Below are 23,457 nucleotides of genomic sequence, written 5' to 3' on the forward strand. Positions count from 1 at the left end.
TCTTAGCAGTATTTTAAGCAGAAGCAATGTATTATATTCTTGCTGTGGATGTAAACTAGAAAATGACCTTTTCTTTCTTTATCTGGCATAGGAAACAAAAATTGACTGCGTCAGAGTGGCCACAAAAGGTATGCTTCCATTGTGTCTTCTTAGCCTTAAATCTGTCAAATTGTGTATCATAATATACATGGTTAAATACACATATCCAATTCTACCATTTTAACGATATTTTTAAGTATTATTTATTTAAGTATAAGAGTAAGACAATGAATGGCTGAGTTTGTTTAATTTAAAAAGGTGGTGAAAGCCTAATTTCCACTCATATTTCAATTGTCCAGCAAAAGTTTAAAAATAATTAGGAGAGTTTTCACATTTTTGGTGCAGAGTAGATATGCCTATTGGTGCTCCTAAACATTGATATACTAGGTTGAGAAAACAATAATTATTTGTCATTCCTGTTGCTCACTCTAGGATTGCAAGAGGTTTGCTTGAGCTTCCTCTCTCAATAAGGCAACCAGTGGTTGGAGCACAAAATTTATGATGGTCTGATGACCTCCATTTGTGACTGTGATATAACTGTTGGGCTGTTGTAATGAATTGTATATTAGGATTGTTCGGAAGTTTCATATGCGAAATGTCATAGTCCATCTGCTTACATGGGTGGGGTGTTGGGAACACATTACACTAGTGCTCCCCTGCAGTGACTTCCTGTATTTTTCCAAGTATGATTCAAGGTGAATTGTTTAAAATGGGAAGTTTTACTTTCGAAGCCTTTCATGGCTTGAGCCTAAGAAATTACTTCCTTTCATGTCCTCCAATGCAGTTTCCAAGATCAGTTTCTATCATCTGCATTCCCAGTATGACTAAGAAGTGTACAGGCACAGAGAGACATTATTTGTCACTGCACCCTGTTTTGAAATTCCATTAATCTTGAGTTTCAACAGAGGTCAAACCTGATCACATTCAGGAGTTTCATGATTCAGGAAGCTAATCCAAGTCTTCATCCCCTGATTTTGTGGGGCTGAATTGTGAAATGAAATACTGTTTTTAAAAAATAATTTTAAAAAATATTTTAAAAAATTTCTTAAGTGAAGAAGAACTACCCACCACTAGTGTGGATTAGTTTCTTAAAAGAAGCTGGAAATATTTGACACAAAGCTTGATTACCACATCAATAAGAAACATAAAGTTGGATCTAGACCTACCATTCCTTAAATGGAAGCTTTCCTTCCATTTTCAGAAGTGAGTTGCATCCACAGAGATTCCTGCTTTACCAACTGGATGCTCCCACTGGTGGAAGGAGACAGTCCCCACCACCACCTACAGCACCCAGAAAGCTCCAAACATAGGGGTCTACAGAGAACAAAGAGGCAAAAATTGTCTACTTGTGTTCTGCGCATAGGAGTGTCCATGAGAGTTCCATTCTGTGCAAATTGTTGCAACCAATTAAGCAAACTTTGTAAATGAAGTCTTATGTTCAAAGATACTATAGTCTTATCAACCTCTTCATGCAAGGAGTATGCTCTTATCAGCATGATTATATTGCTTCACCTCATTTTTAAAAATAATAATATAGGTAACTATTTATTATTGGATGTTCTGCATGATGAATAAACATCCAATAGCCTACATACTGCTAGTTGTTTACTATAAAGGGTTACATCACTGTGATGGGACGATGAGCTGCTTGTGCGTAAAATGCAAGTCCCTCAGAGTTTGATCAGGTTTTCAAACCTCTGCCTGTGACAGAGCCCCTCCAGCATGGCTGCGTCAATCACTAGTAGAATCCGAAAGTGGCTGCTTTCGGAATCTTTTCCAACATAAAAGCTCTTTAACGGAAACACGTCGTCTGGCCTCTCGGCGTGACAGTTTCCGGCGAGGTGTGGGTGTCCCTATAGGAGGTCCTGAGACCTCCCCACTGTTTTCGCTGGAAGTGTCTCTGAGCCATCCCTCCGACTCACTTTCCCTTGGAGTTCTTGCTCGCCCTCTACTGGTTCCCTCTTCCGCTGCTACTCCTCTCTCAACCTCAGTGAGCCTTTGCGCCCCCGGCGCTTTAGATGGCAGTTCCCTGACATCCACCTCCCCTCCAGGGCCCCCTTCACCCCCTCCCGTCTCCTCCCCTACTGGCGGTGAGGAGGTAAAACCCCTGAAAGAACCTCCCTCATCTTCCGACGTCGCGAACACTTCCCTCCACTTGTTGCTGTTCCTACTCTCTCGGTAATCTTCGTCATCGGAGTCCACTCCCTCTTCCAACTCCGACTCCGCGAACCCTTCCATTTCCTCTTCCTCATCGGTGGTGCCGAAATACTCCCTCCTAAACCTTGCTATCGGCTGAGGTTTCCTCGGGAACCTTTGGTGGAACGTTTCTGTTAAAACCTCGTCATTGACTTCCTCTGCACTTACCCAGGTGTTTTCTGACTCCGGTTCCCCTTCCCACGCCACCAAATACTCCACCTGATTTCCCTTCCACCTGGAATCGAGGATTTCCGCTACATGGTTGCGGCGTTCCCTCTCTTCCAAGGCTGGTCCCCTGACGTACTCCCCTTCACGTCCCCCCCTGTATGGTGACAGTAACGACCTGTGGAACACTGGGTGCAATTTCATGTGGTTGGGTAATCGGAGTTTGAAAGCTACCGGGTTGACCTGCTGAATGACCTCAAAGGGTCCCAATCTTCTGGGCCTCAATTTCTTACAACCCCCTTTGAACGGCAACCCTTGGGTTGACAACCACACTTGATCCCCCACCCTTATGGTTTCACCTTCCCTTCTGTTCTTGTCTGCCTGCTTCTTATATTGTGCCTTAGCCCTTTCTAAGTTGAGCTGGAGCTGATGATGGATCGCTTCCATCTCTTCTACAAAATGTTCAGCCGCTGGGACGCTCCATCTCTCCCCTCCTTCCCCTGGAAATGCCCTGGGGTGACACCCGTAATTAGCCAAAAAGGGACTCATCCCTGTGGACACATTCTCCGCATTATTGTAGGCAAATTCTGCCAACGCCAACTTTTCGACCCAATCGTTCTCTCTGTCATTGACATAACACCTCAGATATTGTTGAAGAATGCCATTTGCTCTTTCCGCCTGCCCGTTGGTTTCAGGGTGCCGGGCAGTTGAAAAATTGACTTCCACGTGCAGCAAGCTCATGAGCTTCCTCCAGAACCTGGAAGTAAATTGTTTGCCGCGATCTGAGATCACCCTCAAGGGAGCCCCGTGCAACCTAAAGATGTGTTCTACAAACAACTTCGCTGTTTCTTCCGCTGTGACTGTATGTGAGCATGCTACAAAGTGGCACATCTTAGTTAACAGGTCTACTACTACCATGATGGCTGTTTTCCCCTTGGACTTTGGCAGATCCGTCATAAAATCTATTGATATCGCTTCCCAAGGCCGTTCTGGTGTGGGTAATGGTTCTAATAACCCTGCCGGCGCCCTTCTTTCCCCTTTGGCTCGCTGACATTGGTCACACCCTCTTACATACTCCCTTACATCTTCCCTCACCTTAGGCCACCAAAATTCCCTGGTAACCAACCACATGGTCTTGTGTTGTCCAAAATGTCCCGCCGTGGGGCTATCATGCAACTGCTTGAGTACTCTCCCCCTCAATTCACCTTCGGGTATATACAGTGCCCCTTTGTAATACAATGCCCCATTTCTTTCCTCAAAACCTCCGGGACTCTCGCCCTCCCCCCTGAGACCTCTGAGCTTATCCTGGGCATATTCATCATTTTCCGTTTCCTCTACCAGTTCTCGTTGCCCCACCAGCGCCGCCCCACACACCCAGCGGTCCTCAGGGATGACATGTCTCTCTTCGATCACCCCCTCCCCTTCCCAATACTCTGGTTTGCGTGAGAGCGCGTCCGCCCTGACGTTTTCTGGGCCTGGCACATAACAAATTTCAAAGTTGAATTTGGAGAATTCCTGTGCCCATCTCACTTGTCGTTGGTTGAGCACTCGAGCTGTTCTCCAATACTCTAAATTCTTGTGGTCGGTGCACACTTGCACCTTGTGTTGTGCCCCAATTAATAAATGTCTCCACCTCCGGAATGCTTCGTGAATGGCAAGTAGTTCCCTGTCATACACCGTGTAATTCCTCTCGGATTTATTCAGCTTCCGCGAGAAGAAGGCACACGGTCTCCACTCCGACGCACTCCTCCCCGGTTGAAGAAGGACCGCCCCTACCGCCCGGTCGGATGCATCGGTTTCCACTCTCATGGGTTTTCGTAAATCCACATGCAGAAGTTGTTCTTCCGAGGCGAAAGCCCTTTTCAGTTCTTCAAAGGCTCGATCCGCCTCTACCGTCCAAACAAATTTCTTCTTGCTGCTGAGGCAGTCGGTGATGGGCGCCGTCAAGTGGGCAAAGTTCTTGATGAACTTCCGATAAAAGTTCCCAAACCCCAAGAATCTTTGCACGTCCTTCTTGGTCTTCGGTGTCTTCCATTCCAGTACCGCTTGGACCTTGCCTGGATCCATGGCCAATCCCTTGTCTGACAAGCGGTACCCCAGGAATTCCACCTCCTTGGTATGAAACTGGCACTTCTCCAGTTTCACCCACAGCTGGTTGGCTTGCAGCCTGCCCAACACTTCTCGAACGTCCCTCACATGCTGTTCCTCATCTTCCGAATACACCAACACGTCGTCTAAAAAGGCCACACAATTCTTGTAGAGCAAAGGTCCCAGAACGTGGTTTATAAAAGCTTGAAAACACGCGGAGCCCCCTTGTAGACCGAAGGGCATAACGAGGTATTCAAAGGCTCCCAAAGGGGTAAACATGGTGGTCTTCCATTCATCTCCCTTCCTTATGCGTATCAGATTGTACGCCCCCCGCAGGTCCAGCTTTGTAAAAATCTTTCCCTTCCTTACTCTGGTCAAAATGTCATCAATTCGGGGCATAGGGAAAGCCAGGGGCTCCGACACTGCATTGAGGGCCCTGAAGTCACACACCAGTCTCGGTTTGTCTGTGTTCTTTTTGTCCACAAAAAACACTGGGCTGCCCCCCACCGCTCGGGACTCTCTGATGAAACCTCGCTTCAGGTTTTTGTCAATGAACTCCCTCAGCTCCTGCATCTCCCTGTCTGACATGGCGTACAGCTTGCCTACTGGGAGTTGGGCCCCAGGGAGTAGGTTGATTTGACAGTCAAAGGGTCTATGCGGTGGCAGTTTGTCTGCTTCCCTTTCGCTGAATACGTTGCTCAGATCTGCGTATTGCGGGGGCACCTTCCCTTTGTCCATTACTTCCATCCCGGCTAGGGTGACTCTGTCTCCTCCCGAAACCTTCCCCTCCTTGCAGTGTTCTAGGCAATGCGCTGACCCAAAGGAGACCACCCTCTGATGCCAGCCCACTAGCGGATCGTGTAGCGCCAGCCAGCTCATCCCCAAAATGATGGGCGCTCCTCCCAGGATGGCCACATTAAACGCTATCTGTTCGGTGTGCCTTGCCACCCTCATTATCATCGGGACAGTCTGTTGGCTAACTTCTCCCCCCAACAGCTCTCTGCCGTCAATCGTAGTCACCTGCAAGGGGTTACTTAAAGGGATGGTCTGTATCTGATGCTCGGCTGCAAACTCCTTACTCATGAAATTACAGGAGCTGCCTGAATCCAAAAGCGCCTTGATCTTTAGTGGGTGTCCGTTTGGCAGTTCTAGTAACACCTCTATCACTAAAGCGGGTCTGGGAGGTTCCGGCGTGGGCACTTTCACTGCTCTTTGGCCTGGCTGCTGTGCCCCGACGGTGGCAGCCAGGCGTTGGCTTTTACTTGCTCCTTGCCTTCCTCTTCCTTTCCCCCAACAGCTCCTGCCATCCCTTGCCATTCCTTTCTTTGTGGGCAGACTCTGGCAAAGTGCCCTGGCTGTTGGCAGAGATAACATCTCTTGGCGCCCTTTCCCTCCTTCTTCCGCCCTTCACTGGGATTTGAAACTGCGCGCGCCCGCGCTGTTCCAACTTCCATCGGCTCTGCCGGCGGGAAAGGTGGCTCTGGAATGTCTGGAATGCGGAACTCCCTCCAACGGTCTCCTTTCCCTTCCCGCTTTTCCAAAGCCCTCGCCTCCTGGCGCGCTCCTATGGACAGCGCAGATTTGGTTAACTGATCCATAGACTCCGCCCTGGGCCCCCGGGAAAGCTCATCTTTGACGGTTGAAGAAAGCCCCTCTTCGAAAAGCATTTGGATGGGCTCCGCCGATAGGTCCCACCCCAATTTATGAATCAGCATAGTAAATTCAGTCCAGTACTCACGGACAGATCTGCTTCCTTGCTGGCAAGCCATTAACTGCCTTCGCACCACCCCCTGCTCAATATCGCTGGAAAACATCAGGTCCATGGCACGAAAAAACTTCCTCGGGTCCTTTAGGATCTCATTATTCGCTGCCATCAGGGGTCTAACCCAATCTTTCGCCCCGGATTCGAGATGGCCAATCACAAAAGCCACTCGCGATTCCTCGTCGGGGAAGTCATCAAACTGCAAGTTTAGAGCGTATTGCATCTCTGTTCTAAAGGCATGATAGTTCCTGGGATCCCCCCCGAATTTCTGCACCAATCCTGGTACCTTTCTGGCGAGCGGGGTGGTTTTCTCCTTTCCCTTTTCTGCATCCTGAGCCCTCCTCTCCTCAAGCCTCGCCGTTTGCAGCGCCAACTGGATCTCCAACGCCCTGTACCTTTCTTCCAGGCTTGGACCCCCTCCAGCTGCTCCTGCTCCTCCGGTTCCGGCTGGGTTGCTCATGATGCTTCTCCCTGCACAAGCTGGCTTTCGGTGACTTTCGGATTGCTGTGATGGGACGATGAGCTGCTTGTGCGTAAAATGCAAGTCCCTCAGAGTTTGATCAGGTTTTCAAACCTCTGCCTGTGACGGAGCCCCTCCAGCATGGCTGCGTCAATCACTAGTAGAATCCGAAAGTGGCTGCTTTCGGAATCTTTTCCAACATAAAAGCTCTTTAACGGAAACACGTCGTCTGGCCTCTCGGCGTGACAGTTTCCGGCGAGGTGTGGGTGTCCCTATAGGAGGTCCTGAGACCTCCCCACTGTTTTCGCTGGAAGTGTCTCTGAGCCATCCCTCCGACTCACTTTCCCTTGGAGTTCTTGCTCGCCCTCTACTGGTTCCCTCTTCCGCTGCTACTCCTCTCTCAACCTCAGTGAGCCTTTGCGCCCCCGGCGCTTTAGATGGCAGTTCCCTGACAATCACCTCTACATTTTACCAATTGCAGTGGTACCTCGCAAGATGAATGCCTCGTAAGACGAAAAACTCGCAAGACGAAAGAGTTTTTCGTTTTTTGAGTTGCTTCGCAAGACGAATTTCCCTATGGGCTTGCTTCGCAAGACGAAAATGTCTTGCAAGTTTGTTTCCTTTTTCTTAAAACCGTTAAGACTATGGGAATCCGTGCTTTGCAAGACGAAAAATTCGCAAGACGAAAAAACTCGCAGAACGAATTAATTTCGTCTTGCGAGGTACCACTGTATGTTTCTTCAATCAGTATATCATTCCTGGCCAAGCAGAATTTTGTCTAACTATTGTTCTGGCACTTTAAAAATTAAAATAAAATAAAGAGGAAGAATTTGGTCCAATTTATTATATAAGGCTACACTGGTTTAATAAAATCACATGGCAATCTGTGGTTTAAATATTTAAAGATTATTTTGCCATTTATTTCACTATTTGATTGGATTAACTTTTTTACTTATTACATTTGGAAAAAGAGATCATATTTTCTGCAATGAGGTAGCTACCATAGCAACAGATGACATCAAACTAGCCTCTTAGGAGAAAGGAAAGAAGGAAATTCAGCTTTTATTTAAATATGAAGTTCATTTTATGTTGTGAAAGCATATTTGCCCACACTTCATAAAATCTCTGGGAAAACCATAGTATTATCAGAGACACACACCCTGTGAGTTACTGGAAATAAGTGCTCTAAGCTGCATGTCAGGATTAAAAAGCTGCAAAACTTTCTAGGGAATCTTCTGCAAATGATTATTTTTAACACTGTTACCTTTATGAAGATATCTAGTAGATACCGGTATATCAATTTAACTGCTAAATATCTAGATCAGGCATAGGCAAACTCGGCCCTCCAGATGTTTTGGGACTACAGTTCCCATCATCCCTGACCACTGGTTAATTGGATTAAAAAGGCCACAACTTTATTGATTTTCAGATGTAGGCAAACCTTGGCATAGGCATCAGGCATGTATCCCTCTCAGTCCCCTGACGGTAAACTGAGGGATGACAGGGCCTGGCTAGGTGGAAGGGTCCATCGCAAAATGCATGTTTACACAAATGGGCCAACCCAAATGCTAGGGGAAGCTCTGCGGCCCGCTGACCAACTGCTTCTGACTGTATGGACAGAGACTTCCCCTCAAGACTCCTTTAACAGGGCACCCTGTAAACACCGCTACTGGTGTGGGGGGGGGTCACTACTCCTCTGGGTGACACTCAGAGGCCGACTGGGCTGCCAACAGCCCTATTATATGCCTAGGGTGCGGACCTGAGTGGAGCCTGCAAAGCCCAGGCCACCATGGATAGGCCTAATTCAAATGGGGTTGACAGTGCCCACAATGCTCCACGGTGGCCGGGGATGAAATCCCAATGGCTGGGGCCATGTGGCGAGGCTCTAGGGGCAATGGAGGTGCCACGGCAGGCCACAACCACCACTTACCGTGGAAGAGGGGTAAGCAGCCATTAGCTTAGATAGGTGTATTAGGTTAAGCTAAACTTTCACAATATTTCTGCCTATCAAAAAAAGAGACAGAAACATTGTCATGACAAGTAGTGGAATGTACACGTTAAAGCATGGGACGTTACATAGCTTACAGTGGAAGAGCAATATGTGGGCAGCAACTAAATACCCCACAGACTTAAAATGGTGTCAGAGACTTGCTTTGGGTGCCCCAATGGTAAGAAGTATTGAAATACAAGTTGTATCTCAGATTATCAAATATTTGCATATTTGTAAAAAACACACCCAAAAAACAAAAACAAAACCCAAGTCTAGTGGCTCTCATATCAACAAAGAGACAAGTGGAGGTTTCTAGATTAGTAAATAGGGATTCAGTGTGTAGTAAGGCAGGTAGCAAGTGATGCCAAATGTGAAAACAGCAGCTTGTCTGGATGCTGCTCTGACAGACGGATGGAATATAGCAGAACCCACCTTTCAGGTGTTCCTAAGGAGGCAGTTATAAGTGGTACTGCGTTCTCCACACCTCCCAGTTACAGTGTTGTAATTGATGGTTGTGCCTACTAAGCAGCCCAGACTTGAATCTCATTTTGTATAATGAAAGCATCTCCATCTCTTGTTGAAAGTGAGCATTTGTCAATCTTAATTAGTGAGATATATTGTTATCTCACAGGTTAAATTTGAGAAAGACAGAAATAAAAGTATTGGAATCAAGAGACAATTCACCAGTTGAGCTTTCTACACACAAACTCTGGTATTAGCTTTCTTTGCTTTCTGGTTAGCAGCTGACTCCCAAGTTGAGAGAGGTGTTTATTATGTAGAGCAGCACAAGGACAATGATGATAATTAAAGTGAGCCAACAACTGGAAAGTGTTTATTTGAATGTGCAAATAATTTAATGTTTATAACCACTAATTTCAGTGTCAGTGCCCATTTCTGTATCTGCTCATAGTTTCCTACTGAGGCAGTCAATCATGTAACAAAAGGGTAGACAAATGGACAGGAAAAAATCCTATGCATTAAATATATTATGAGGGATAGATACCTTTGCAACCACCAGAAATACAGTTGCTGTGTGAGCTAGAGTGTATCTGTAGACGTACACCTCTGTAAACCTCTGCTTTGTAACTTGCATAGTCTGAACAACCTGACCCCTAAATTGTTATGAGTATGCTGAGCAGCATCTCAGGCACAAGCAGCACTCGGGACATACAAGATTTTTCCAAGCATCAAAAGGAAGTGTGTAAGCTTAAACTGGAGATGAGCAGGTGGAAACGTCAGACATGCCCTCTGCCCTCTCATCTTCCCATGTTGATCAGGAAGGTCTAAAGGGCACTTGGAAAGTGTCGATCACCTTTCCTACCTGGGCAGTTATATTTCCATAAGAGCCAACATCAATGACGAAATCCAGCATCACATGAGCTCTGCAAGTACAGCTTTCTCTCTATTGAAGCTCAGAGTGTTTGAGGATAGGGACATTTGCAGGGAAACCAAAATGCTATTGTACTACCAACTGTACTATACGCTTGTGAAACATTGACTACTTATAAACGCCATCTCCAATTCCTTGAAAGATTCCATCAGTGGTGTCTCTGAAAAATTTTACACATCACTTGGGAAGGCAGGCGAACTAATGCCAGTGTACTGGAAGAAGCAAAGATCACCAGTGTTGAAGCAATGATTCTTCAACATTAACTTTGTTGGACTGGTCATGTTGTTCGGATGTCTTGATTATCATCTTCCAAAGTACCTACTCTATTCCCAACTCAAGAATGGAAAGCGAAATACTGGTGGACAACAAAAGAGGTTTAAAGACTCTCTCAAGGCAAATCTAAAAAAATGTAACATAAGCACTGATAACTGGGAAACACTGGCCTCCGAGCACTCCAACTGGAGACCAGCCTTTACCAAAGGTGTCATGGGTGTAAAGGAGAAACAAGCTGCAAACCCTCACCGTGATCAACTCCCACGTGGAAACCTTATATCCCCACTGTGGAAGGGCGTATGGATCCAGAATTGGCCTCCACAGTCACTTACGGACTCACTGTTAAGACTGTGTTCATGGAAGACAATCTTACTCCGCTAGGAGTGATTGCCAAAGAGGAAAGGGCACTTATTGAAAGGCATCCAGTGAGACCTTTCCAGCCTTGCTGTGAGAGAAATGCAGTGAGGCAGCAAGCAGGTTTGAGAGCTTGTAGGAGTTTGGAAAGGCGTGTTACAAAGTGATATTGCCAGGAATACAATAGTGTCAAAGGTGTGTGGAATTGGGCTCCAAAGAAACCAACCTGTTTTCCAATTTTATTTTATTTTATTGGAAATTAGCTTCATTTGCTGATCACAGCTGAGGGGCATTTGTGTTTGCCAATCAGTAGTTTTCATACGTACTTATGAGTGTTCAAACAGAAAGGTGGTGTCTAACCTATTGTGCCAGGAAAGCATGCCTCTTCCCATGGGAGTGTTTGTGGATAGGGAAGATAAAGGTGAAGGTGCATTTGACAAGAAACACACACACACACACACACACACACACACACACTCAGAAAGAACAAACTGTTATAGGGAAGAGGGAGGGGATTAGTTTTCCATCCATGTCATTGGGGCCTCCCTGCAGAAAGTGAATGGTGAAATGCATTTTGACAGGAAAGACTTCCTGACTGGAATTGCTTGGAATATTACTTTTCTTCCCCACTGCAGATTTTATACCCTTTTCATAAAATAAACTACTTAGTTCTCTCTCTCTCTCTCTCTCTCTCTCTCTCTCTCTCTCTCTCTCTCTCTCTCTCCCTCCCTCTCTCTCTCTCTCCCCCCCCCTTGTGGGTGTGCAATGGTTTCCTACAGCAAAAACTAAAATTTCATACTTCAGACCCACGTTTCATATACTATGAGGCATGCACAAAAACTAAAAAGAAATGGCAGTGTGCTGTTGAGTATGAAGCTAACATATTCTTCAGCGCTGTCCTATTTTGTATAGAAGTTGTACTTTCTGAGAACATGCTGTATCACAATATAACTAGACACAGGGACGTAGGAAGGGGGGTGCGGCCCGCCCCGGGTGTCATCCCTGAGGGGATGTCAGAATGGCATACCATGGGGGTGGCACTTACCGCGGGGCCTGGCCTGCAGCACACCCAAACCACACATCTCTGCCGTTTCAGGCAGCATGGGGCAGCTCACCGCGCCGCCCCCTGGGTGGATCACTGCAGTGCCCCTGTGCATGGATTGCCCCGCCTCCATGGGCAGATTGCCCTGCCCTCACCACTCCGGGTGCTGGAGCAGCTAGCTACGCCCCTGATTAGACATATAACTGACAGATTAGAGCCATGTGTGGCCTTAGGTCAGCATTTCTTTTTCTTTTTCCTTTTGGTGTGCATAAACATCCATACTGTATAATAGACAGAACAATCCTAAGTATAAGAAGCTAGCAGACCTTAAAGTGCTTTAACTTTAACTGGCGTAAATTGCCTCATTCCAAACTCTGCCTGGGAGCAAGGGGTTCTCCTGGCTAAGCTAGCCTGATCTTGGCAGAGGGAAAGCAAGCATTTAAAATAAGAGTTGGGCGTACACCATCCTTTTTACTATTGTAAGCGCCACTGGGTCACATGACCAAGCTCAGCCGAGTTTGGATCTAGCATAAGTCTCCCTTCCTGGCCCCATCCCTGCCACTCCTGCTGTATGCCCACTTTTGGAGGCTTACTCCACCATAGATCGTGGTTCTGTCAGCTGAACAGTGTGTCTCTTTCTGAGCCCGGATGTTGGGCTTATGCTGGTGTAGTCTGGCTGTGCTGGAAACTCGATAACTAAGCCAGAGTTCTACCAGATCCTAATTCCTTTGTCCATGTGGATGTCCAGTTACTGCCCTCTGAGACATCATAGGATTGTGGTCAAGCAGGAGGCAGATGGATGCCAACAGCAACAACCAAACTTTGCAAACTACTGCTAATCTTGACTCTTTGGTCTGTATCTCCATCATAGACACCATCATTCTGAACCAATATAATGCTATTTAAATAGCAAATAAAATATTCATGGAAATGGTAGTCAGGTTTCTTTTGGGTGGTAGTGGTGGGGAAACCTGTTGGAAATGTCCAAATGTTCAATTTCTAAAGTTATGAGATATTTTTCTATCCAGCTCCCACAAATTATACTTGTTCAGCCTATGTCTACAATTTTCTACAATTCTCTTTTTCAGCTCACAGGTGACTATTGTTTTAATCTTGGAAAGTATCAGTTGTAGAAGAAAAGGGTTATTATTCTATTTATATCTTGTAGCAACAGTACTGTAACAGTTACTAACAACATAGTGCTTCAGAGTTGCATGGAGATATTTCAAAATATTATGCAGCAGCAGTTTTTAGCTTAATTGTCTGCAGATGGTGGATAATCTTCTTTCCTCACTCATTGCCACATATCTAACTGCACCCAGGCTGTTCTGTGTAATTTACAAGCTTTCATATGATTCTTTCACACAATTTTCAATGGGTTTTTTCTTTTCTCCACTTCCCAGATGTTGTATGCTGGAACTGACCTTTTAAAAGTTGTTTTATTTCCCCACCTTAGTGTAACGTATATAACCAATGTTAATAATTTAGTGACAATTATTTGTAGAATGGGGAGGGGAGAAATGTTAAACCAATAAGACTGTGTTCATAATAATTTTAAAATATTTTCTCCATTCTTATGTTCATGAAAGGAGACATGCTTACTATGATCTCATGCAATAAACATTAATCAATATGTAGTCAAATTTAAGGAGCACATGTAATCTGTGGGAGAAGTCGTAACAAGATTCAATTGGAGCTTCATATTTTGGGATAGTTCTAACAGTGACTCTTGTGAGTCACTCCTGTATCTAAAGATGCTAATAAGAAGTATCTTATTAGCATGAATAATGTGCAGATGACCCCTAAATCAAAACATTCAGCGTCTTTTTAAACCTTTATTTTTATTGATTTTTTCATGTATAGAAATTACAAACAGCCATAAATGAAACTTCAATAAAAATCATACACATTATGATTTAAACAGAAAAAACACAATTAAAATATGAAGAGATTAAAAGCTAGAATGCTCACAAGATACAATGCAAATTTAAGGAAATGGCGGGGAAATTCAAATATTTCATTGCTGACTGTAAAACACCCATTTTATTTTAATGTGTTCAGTAAATGGACCCAAGTTTGCACAGAAGCCATCAGGGTTTGTTATTCTTTTGTAATCTAACTGGAAAGGTTAATCTCTTCTAACCAAGATGACACCCTAGAAAGAGCAGGGTTTTCCACTGTTTATCTATCTCCATCCATCCAGGCAGTAAAGGTATGTTATTTCCCCCACCAGGCTTTCAGTACAAATGTGTGAAGGGGTACCTAATGCATTAGTCAGCTAGCCCCACCCCAGAGGCTGGTGTATATGTTGGCTACACATCCCAGTGTTGTGATATCCAGCTAGCTTATACTTAGAGCAGGTCCATTGTAATGAATGAACTTAGCTCTGTATTGAGTGACTAATGCTGGATATCACCCCAAATCAACAGATTTTTCAGAAATTTATTTGTGGGATAAGTAAGACTGAGATCAGTGAACATGGGTTGAAGACAAGATAAGTCAAAGCTGGTGCAGTCACTCTAGTGGTTTTTTGTTTGTTTGTTCATTTGTTTATTTGAACAAAATGTTGTGCAAAACTCATCAGGAAGCATCACAAAATATTTAAGGACTGGTTCACATTGCTAAATTCCTCCATGTAGTTGTGAATATCAGGGTGGACTGTGATCCCCTCGTAGGTCTCTGTGTGATTTGTAATATATTAGCAAGCATTTGATTTCTGATTGTTCAACAATAACAATAAAGTGCCCCCTCCCTATATATAAGGCTGCTAACCTAAAGAAAGGTTGGGGGGTAACAAAAATCAAATTTCATGTGGAAGAACTGTGAACTCAAAGTCAGTTCTGATGCTTAAAACAAATTCCTGTATCCAGCAGGTGCTCCAAGTTCTGTAATTCTATGTCTTTTGCACCTCCTTCCAGTTGATAGATCTTGGGGTTCAAGAGTAAAGCACAAAGTAGAGTCTGATCCTGAAGTCTGACATACTCTGGTGAATGTAGAACTGAATGCAGAAATTTTAGTCAAGACCAAACATTGCTGGTGGTTAGCCTGTAGCCATTCCTGGTGGTTCTGCTTTTTCCAGCAGCCATCATAATATAAATGGCTGCCAGCTCACCTGCACACAGTTAAGTTCATGTTAACTTTTATTCAGATGTGTAAACAATCACATGAAGGAATTTATCAATGTAAGTCACTCCTAACAATTTTTTCCCTCCCTTTCTTTCTTTAAATTTCTAAGGAATTGAAACAATAACATCTGAACAAGTTGTTTCTTGCTAGCTTAGCTTCAGTCTGGCTTTTTTTTCCCTCATGCATGCTGACCTGGAAATCTTCCTTTGCCTTAGCTGCGATAATCGTGACTCAGCTTACAACACCATACATTCGCATCGCCCCTGCTGCAGGCGACGACCAACTAACAGGTCAGACACTCAAGTATAGACAAGTCATCTTACCCATTTCCATCTCGCTTTTTGGGCTTGTTTCCTCCACATTCTCATCATTCTTTGCTTGTAGCTGGTTTACCACAATGTAGACCTTTTTGAGGTTCAGCTCTACATTTGTTTAGCAATTTGCTGGATACCAAATGTTTGGCACCTATACCCAAGAGTGCCAAACAAATTCGCTGCATGTTTCATTTGTGTGTTTGAGCACTGGGATCATCCCTTTTGAGCCTAATGTCACAAATACTTTGTCTGTCCTAACATTCCAGCAGCTAACATATTGTTCAGGATTCAATTATATACACAAAGTATTCAGATGTATACTTTTTTTCTGAATTTTTGTAACAAGGCACATGAGTAGTAAACAAACATCTACGTTATGAATTCTAGGATCGGGCAACATTTTCTCACATGAAAAGTTTTTTTTTAATTCCACTAACAGCCTGAATGTAGAGTTAATGTACTATTAAACATACATAGAATTAAATTTAAAAAAAATTACATCCATATTCTAAAAAGAAAATGGTAGACTGAAATTTCAATCTACATATTTTAAACTTACATAAATTAATTTTACTGGAAGTTTCTCTTATTGAGAATTTAACAAAAGAAATAATATAAAATAAATTTAAAACTTGTCTCTAAGGCAGTGTTTCCCAACCTTGGGCCTCCAGCTGTTTTTGAACTACAATTCCCATCATCCCTGACCACTGGTCTTGCTATCTAGGGATGATGGGAGTTGTAGGCCAAAAACATCTGGAGGCCCAAGGTTGGGAAACACTGCTCTAAGGGACTAGAGATGGATAACCTGTGGCTTTCCAAGTTTTGACTATAGTTAACATCGTACTGGCAAGGGTTGATGGGAGTTTGATTTCAACATCTATTGTGCCACATATTCCTAACCCCTAATGTATTCAACAAACATTCACAGATGTTTGTGAGAATTGCAAGGTGCTGCATTCTCAGAGATAAAAAGTTTGTTCAATAGGGATGTAATATTCCTATTCCCTTATTTATATGGAGTGTTCTACCCCATGGTGACCGATATTCATGGAATCCATGTATCCACAGTTTCCAAATAACTTGTGCATGAACATCCATACATTCTTCTTTCTGAAAAATCTGATGGTGCTTCTTAGTGCTTTCTTGGGAAACAAATTGCACATCCAACTGCCAGTCTTGGAAAGTTTGATGATAATTAAAATAATCTAGTTCCTACAGAAATGTTGCAAAGAATTTTCAAACTGACAACATTTTCTCCCCATCTCTGCAACAAGTCCCAGTAAGTCCATTCATTGAAGAAGTGAAGTTCATAAGGAATTTAGGGCCTGTTGTCAGTTTACATGTACTGTGAACAGGCTTTTCCAGTTTAACAAGCCCTTTTGCAGCAGGGACTAGATAGGGCATATCTTTGCTTAGATTTGAAAAGTTGTGCAAAAGCTGCAAAGCCTCTTCACTACAGCAGTGAAACAGATAATGGGTTTAAAACCCCATGTCAGTATTGCATCTATGGTTAAAATATTTCTCTAGACTTGCTGCCAGGCACGGGAAGAAGCTTGTCGTTTTCAGCACTGCTTGTTGCAGCCTTTGTACAAAATCTTTGCTAGGTAATGCATGTCCAACTACATCTATTCCCCCCCCCCGAGAAGCTTTAACAAGAGTTTATGTATCCAGTTGTCAATATTTCCCTCCTTGATGGAATTGAACATGGGGGTGATTGAAGATATGTAAGGCCAATGGGATACATATCCTCACCTGCAGAACTACATTATTCACAACAGAAATAAAACATGGTAGATTACCACAACATTTCTACTTGAACCACAATATCTCCAGTTCTTTGGAATATAAAATATGCTGCACTGCAAGACAGGAGCTAGGCCTGTCCCTTCATTATACTTAACACCTCCAAAATTGTCAGTATTTCATAAAGTGAATCTCAATATTTATATTAAGAACAGCAGAGAAATGTATTCATTTGCTTGGTATGTGGAGATAGTCACTTGTTGGCTTGTAAAACGTGGTTTTTGTTGTGGTATTTTTGTGCTAAAGAAGTAATAAAATGCTGGTTTGGATAAGACGCCAGTTGATTCTTACACCCTTTACGCATCACATATTTTGGATCAAATAAAACATGGTATCCCCCTGATTTAAAGCAAAAAATAAAATGGTACTATCCTTGGAGTGTTCCATTGCCAGGTGGAAAGTCTAACCTGCCCTACCACAGTGCTTCTGCAAACCATGTGCATTCCCCATAAAATGCTCTGTCTGCAAGTAGCATGCGAGGCTACTCTTCCTTTCAGCAAATCTTTTCCCCTCTTGTATTTTAAAATAGTGAATTTTCTGCTTGAAGAGGCAGACAGTAGTTGCTAAGCACCTTTAGTGAAACATGATCTAAATTAGTACCACACGGTTTGTTGCTGAGGCAGCTCTCCAGCTCTGTCAGCTAAACAGATGAATGGTTAGCTGAAACTAGCAGAATTGATTAACAAATGCATATATAATATCTCTGAGAATGAATCCAAAATCCACATGCTTTTGCAGTAACAGCTTTACATTTTTCTTGTAAGTGACAGCAGACTTGAAACCACTAACTCACAAGTGATGTGTAATATTTGCCTGGACTTTCCTTGTGTTAATAATGTATGCTTTAGTTAGGCAACATCACCCATTATCCAGCTAAACCAAAGAGCTGAAGTATATAGTACTATTGACATCTGTAGAATCTACTCATCTGTTGTATCATGAGAATCACTTTTGTCATTGTTACTCAAGATAGTTTGGGGATGATCTACCCTACATGGTGATAAATGATGATTTTATTTCTTGTATATTCATTCCATGTGATGAATATACAGTGATGACCAAACTTGGCCCTCCAGCTGTTTTGGGACTACAGCTAACAGGACCAGTGGTCAAGGTTTTAACCTTCAAAGCCGTATACGGCCTAGGACCCTCGTACCTACGGGACCGCCTCTCCTGGTATGCCCCACAGAGGAACTTACGGTCTTCAAATCAAAACATCTTGAAGGTCCCAGGCCACAGAGAAGTTAGGCTGGCCTCAACTAGAGCCAGGGCTTTTTCGGCTGCGGCTCCAACCTGGTGGAACGCTCTGTCACAAGAGACAAGGGCCCTGCAGGACTTGACATCTTTCCGCAGGGCCTGCAAGACAGAGCTGTTCCACCAGGCCTTTGGTCAGGGCGCAGCCTGACTCCCTCCTTTGGCAATCTTTACAGAACTTTAGTTTATGGTTGCCATCAATTTTGATTTTAATTAATTTTTATAATGTTTTTATAATGTTGCACTGTTTTAGTGTTGTTAGCAGCCCTGAGCCCGGCTTCGGCTGGGGAGGGCGGGATATAAATAAAATTTATTATTATTATTATTATTGGAATTGTAGTCCCAAAACAGCTGGAGGGCCAAGTTTGGCCATCACTGATGTATAATAATCAGAGCCTATGTTCCAGTTGTGGCTATTTTTTCATCATGTTCTTGTTTTTCTTATTTATATCTGGATCCAACAATTTAAATTCTTCTGGGCACTTGTCTCTCAGAGCACCTCCATATCTCACATTTGATCATGTTGGCCTTCTGTATACTAATACAGCTGACAATAGTAAACACATAAAGTCAGAGTGACAATTGTCTACTCTTTTATATGTTCATATGTGGGGCAGCCACAGCCTAATCAGAGTTCTTAAGAGCATACACACTGGTGTTTAATGATGTGTGTCTGTTGTTCACACTTAGCAGATACTCTTAGAAAACACAACCGCTATGTAAAGCGCAGAGCTCTTCTCAATTGTAGTATCTCAGCCAAGTTAGATAAAGACTTCTGACTGACAGCCCTCATCAGTTGCAAGGCCTCTCTTTGTCACCAACCTTATTGCCAGTATATCGGCTTCAATTAGAGCTCCAGCATTTGTTATACTGATAGTTCAAAGATTCTGTTTCTCCCCATTCTACGGAGCAGAATGTAAAGTGAATGGAAAATGCTCTCCTTTCTGCAACACCAGCTGAATGCATTTTAATAGGCTCCAGTGTCACTTGTGATTTATGGCCCCTTTTTGTTCTTTTATGTGTTATATTTGTCATTTTTTCTGTGGCAGTTTCATCTATAAAACAGTATTGTTACAAGAAAATGTTAAGAGGATATACGTAGAATTGCCACAGGAGCTGCTCCTTTTAAGCATCCCCCCCTTCCCCTCTGACCCCATCTGCAGGAGCTGATCGCTTCTCCCACCTTGCTTTATTTTTGCAGCGAAAACATGGGGTCACATAGGCAGTATTCTCCCTGAATGGGAGTACGTACGCGTTAAGCATGTCTGTCAATGTGCAGCACAAATAAATAGCTACATTAAGTGAATAATTTAGGATAATAGGAACAGAGCATCTTCTCCTGATGGTGACAGAGTCCATAAATACTAAAAGACAGCAAAAGGAATAAACCTGTTCCAATTGTATGCAAATAGTGAAGTGATAAGGAATATTTTCAGTGGTATATATATATTTTTAAGAATAATTTTTTATTAAACAACCAGCCGAATTTTAAATTTTTGTTGGGGGTACCCATATTTCAAGTTTCGAAGGGGATCCAATCAACTTCTTGCTTCTTACTGCTGTTTTAATGTCCACAAATCTAATCTTATGATGTTCACAGTACTATCCAGTCCTTTCTTACTGTTTTTCCACATCTCTTGTTGTTATTTTCATATATTTTTCCTTTCTCTTTGTGACCTCTGATAATCTCCGCAAGCTGGTTAGAACAGTTTGTAATCCTGCATGGATTTTTTTTTTTTTATCCAGTAGCCATATCCAGACGTTTTCCATATAACATCACTTCCATACATCAAAACAGTCTTAGCGTCATTAATCTTCACCAATCTGCCTCCTTTCTCAAAACCTCTGAGGAGATTCACTAGGAATGCAGTCTGAAAACAAGTCCTTTCTTCCTCCCGGCTATAAATCCTTTGGCAAGATGGCGACTCCGAATTAATTGCTGTGCCATTCCCAAAAGCTCTTATTGCTTCTCGATCTCCATAAAGCATACTTTTGGTTAAAGTTTATCTCCACACAGACCTTAATCATCCTGCTTGGGTCAGTTCAACCAACAATTCTAATGAGGAGGGGTTCTTGTAAATCACATAGAAGGAAAGTTAAAAAAGGTCCCCCCCCCCATTCAGTCCCGTTATTGTCAACATACCCAGCCTTTGGTGTATCTTCATCGTAAAATATTCCTGTTTCTCCAACCCGTCGTCTTCTTTCGCAGAGGTCACTTAAATTAGCAGACTTTACTCCCCTTCTTCACTTGAAATATGTGCATTTGCTTCTTTTGTAATTAATTATTCCAAATTGCTGCAACTAGTGCGCGATCAGAGACCTCGTCCAGGAGAGCCGAGGTCCACACGGGGGCATTCTGCCTAGGGCCCTCGCCCCCTTCTTTCGAATTAGGGGGTGATTTATGGGCACAGCAGGCAAGGGCAGTGTTCCCCATTTCCTTGGGGCAACAAGGGAGGCTGCCTACTCCCATAACAGCCTCTTAATTACCCTGTGTGGGTCGGAGAGATGGTATTGTCGGCCATCTTCCAATGCGCCCCCTAGTGGCCCCCCTTCAGTGGTATATTTAGACTGCTCTACCAGTATTTTGAAAAAGGAGCTAGATATTTAATCACAATTACAATAAGAACCAGTGGTCAAGAGTTCCAAAACTGAATTCCGTCCTATGATTATCTTTCTGATTGTTGTTCTGATTACTGATGCAGCATGAGCTGCAATTACAGAGCTGTTGCCAAGATGGCTGCTGCTTTGTTCCATGTCACTGTTAATTATTTCTCCTTGTTGCTTTGTTATGATCATATTTTTAGACTGTACATTGCCTTTTTACTGAAGTGTGTCTTTTAAAGAACTGTTGGTAGTTGATCTATTTTGAATTAATAGAGAGGATGAAGACCTAAAGTTGATTCTATCTTTGGAAGATTACTGATGCTCAAGTAAAGGCCGCATTGTAAGCAAAAAAAATCAAACCCACTTTGTAACCTGAGGAAAAATTATACAACTGTGCTAATTGTCTCTGTGTGCACCTCAACACTGTTTTAGAAGCTTCAGAAGAGATTATTATTATAAGTGTAGAAATTCTATTTATGGTTCAGACCTTCAGGTATCACCTCACAATCATTGTAAAACAAAGCGAATCTGAGTTTTCTTCAAGAAATAAAATAAAATATATGTATACTGTGAGCCGTTTAACTATGAATGCCACTCATTAAGACAAGATTCCAAAAACTGGTTTTTGAACAAACAGTGGTTCATCCATCATTCACAGAACTAGAACAGACAGTTTTACTCCATTTGATTCTCACCACTGTCATGCTCTGTGAACTAACTTTTGCTGCAAGAAAACTGCTTTTCTGAATGCACCCTACATTTTTGCTAGTTCCATGTTAGCTATGATGTCTGTGTGGCAGCCAAAAGCATTCTAGCATAAGTTTCTTGGCTGTCTGTTTTCCTTCCTGCCTAATGATTGGGAACTATTCTATGTAAATGGTAATCTAGTGCAACAAATTCCAGTGCACAGCCAGTTTCCATGGGCTTATGAAAGCTGGTTGTGTTCCTTTGCTTTGAGACACAGGAAATGCATTTTTATGACAATTCATTCAAGTATTTCCAGCTCAAAACTGATTTCAAATTACATATGAAAATCCGATCAAACCATTTCGGTATAATTGCCCATAAGATGTATGCTTTTAAAAAGTTGAACTATTTTAATTCAGGAAAGTAATTCAGAGAAAGCTTAAGCCAACGAATATCTAGAGCACACTTCATTAGATGCATGAAATTCTGTCCCGAGTTACTAGTTTTAATATGCACACATACAAACACAAACATCCCAGTGTGGGAGGGAGGACTGTAATCAGTAGAACTAAAAGGCCATGACATTTCTGTGCAAAGTTAAAATGTATACAAGATAAGAACAGTGAGCATTCACAGCAACCATAATTAGTGATAATACAATCATCCTAGCTTTTTATGCTAATTTAACACCTGTAGTGGGGACATGAAAAAACCTTGGTTCCAATTAAGTTTTAAATAAATACAATTACACATAGCTAAACTCTAGTTTGGCACTTTGATGCTGGAATTTCTCTCCTCATTTGAAATTCTTTGGCTGAAGAATGATGACCCTTTGGTCAGCAGCAGTATGTCATAAGAGACTGAAATGTTCTCCCTTTAGTTTCTGAATGTCCAGTTATTCCATTCTGTAGAGAGTAGAGACTGACATTGTCTGTTCTATGTAGACAGAAGCTAGACATAGTTGGCAGGTAATGGCATATATCATGTCAGAGGAGGCTATTGTGTCATATAATATCATTGTCTGAGTAGATATGGGGAAAGAGTTAGGGTCTGGGTTTGTAGCATTACTTTGTTCCACCTCAGACAATGATTCAAAATGGAAATAAAACTGTGCCACAAATGCCATTTTAGCTCATTATTATGGATAAGTTTTTTAAAAGTTAATTGAGGAAATGTGAGTTTCCATGGGCACAGCAGTGCAGTTTCTATCAATTTTGAAAAGTTTGTGCCATCTGTGTGGTATAGGCTGGCACTCAGTCTCATTTTAAAAATGTCAGCTTCATTAGCAATTGCAAACACAAGAATAAAAATATGAGCTAATGTCTCAAAAAATGCATGGCCTGAAATTAATTTTAGAAACAAATGGTATATCTGATACTAATTTCAAAAGCCAATGGTATTTAAGTTACTAAAATAAAATGAGAAAAATATGTTTTTATATATAGAAAGTAAAACCATTACTTTACATCTCTCCCTTCTTAGAGAACATACACATATAAACAAGACATGAAACAAAATTTGAATTTCTGGTCTTTGTGGTGCTGAACCAGGAGGTTGTCAAGTCAAAATTTCAAAATGCTTAGGTAGATATAAATGAGAGGTCCTATTGTACTCTATGGAGCAAGACTGTTTTGAAATGGAGGAATGCAATGAGGGTTTGTCTGTCCTTTTAAACAAGAGAGATAGAGCTTTAACAACAACAGATGCATAGCCCTTTAATAACAGAGGGTATTGCCTTCCACAGTAACTTGACAACTGATGTGTGTTAAGCAGTGGGTGTGGGTGGGTGCGTGCACGCGCAACATACACAATTTAAAGCTGGACTGAAAAGGCTATACTTTTTCTGTGAATGTGTATTACTGTCGTCTTGTATTGCCAAGACAAAATGCATCCGGAGAGAGGTGTGGCTC

The 23,457-nt window shown here is 42.6% G+C and overlaps 1 protein-coding gene across 12 annotated transcripts in view; it reads left to right on the top strand.

Annotated features, from left to right (window-relative positions):
• PTPRM (protein tyrosine phosphatase receptor type M) overlaps window positions 1-23,457 on the top strand; it is a 401,111-nt gene that overhangs the window by 239,108 nt on the left and 138,546 nt on the right. For 8 of the 12 annotated variants that reach the window (XM_081917995.1, XM_081917993.1, XM_081917991.1 and 5 more), the window contains 2 exons: window positions 92-128; window positions 15,101-15,175. In XM_081917995.1, the coding sequence (XP_081774121.1) occupies window positions 92-128; window positions 15,101-15,175 (112 nt within the window). The remainder of the gene's footprint in view (window positions 1-91; window positions 129-15,100; window positions 15,176-23,457) is intronic. The other 4 variants (XM_081917999.1, XM_081918000.1, XM_081918002.1 and 1 more) reach the window with 1 other exon arrangement.

Source organism: Podarcis melisellensis, assembly GCF_964234715.1.
Source record: "Podarcis melisellensis genome assembly, chromosome: 7".
Lineage (NCBI taxonomy): Eukaryota > Metazoa > Chordata > Lepidosauria > Squamata > Lacertidae > Podarcis > Podarcis melisellensis.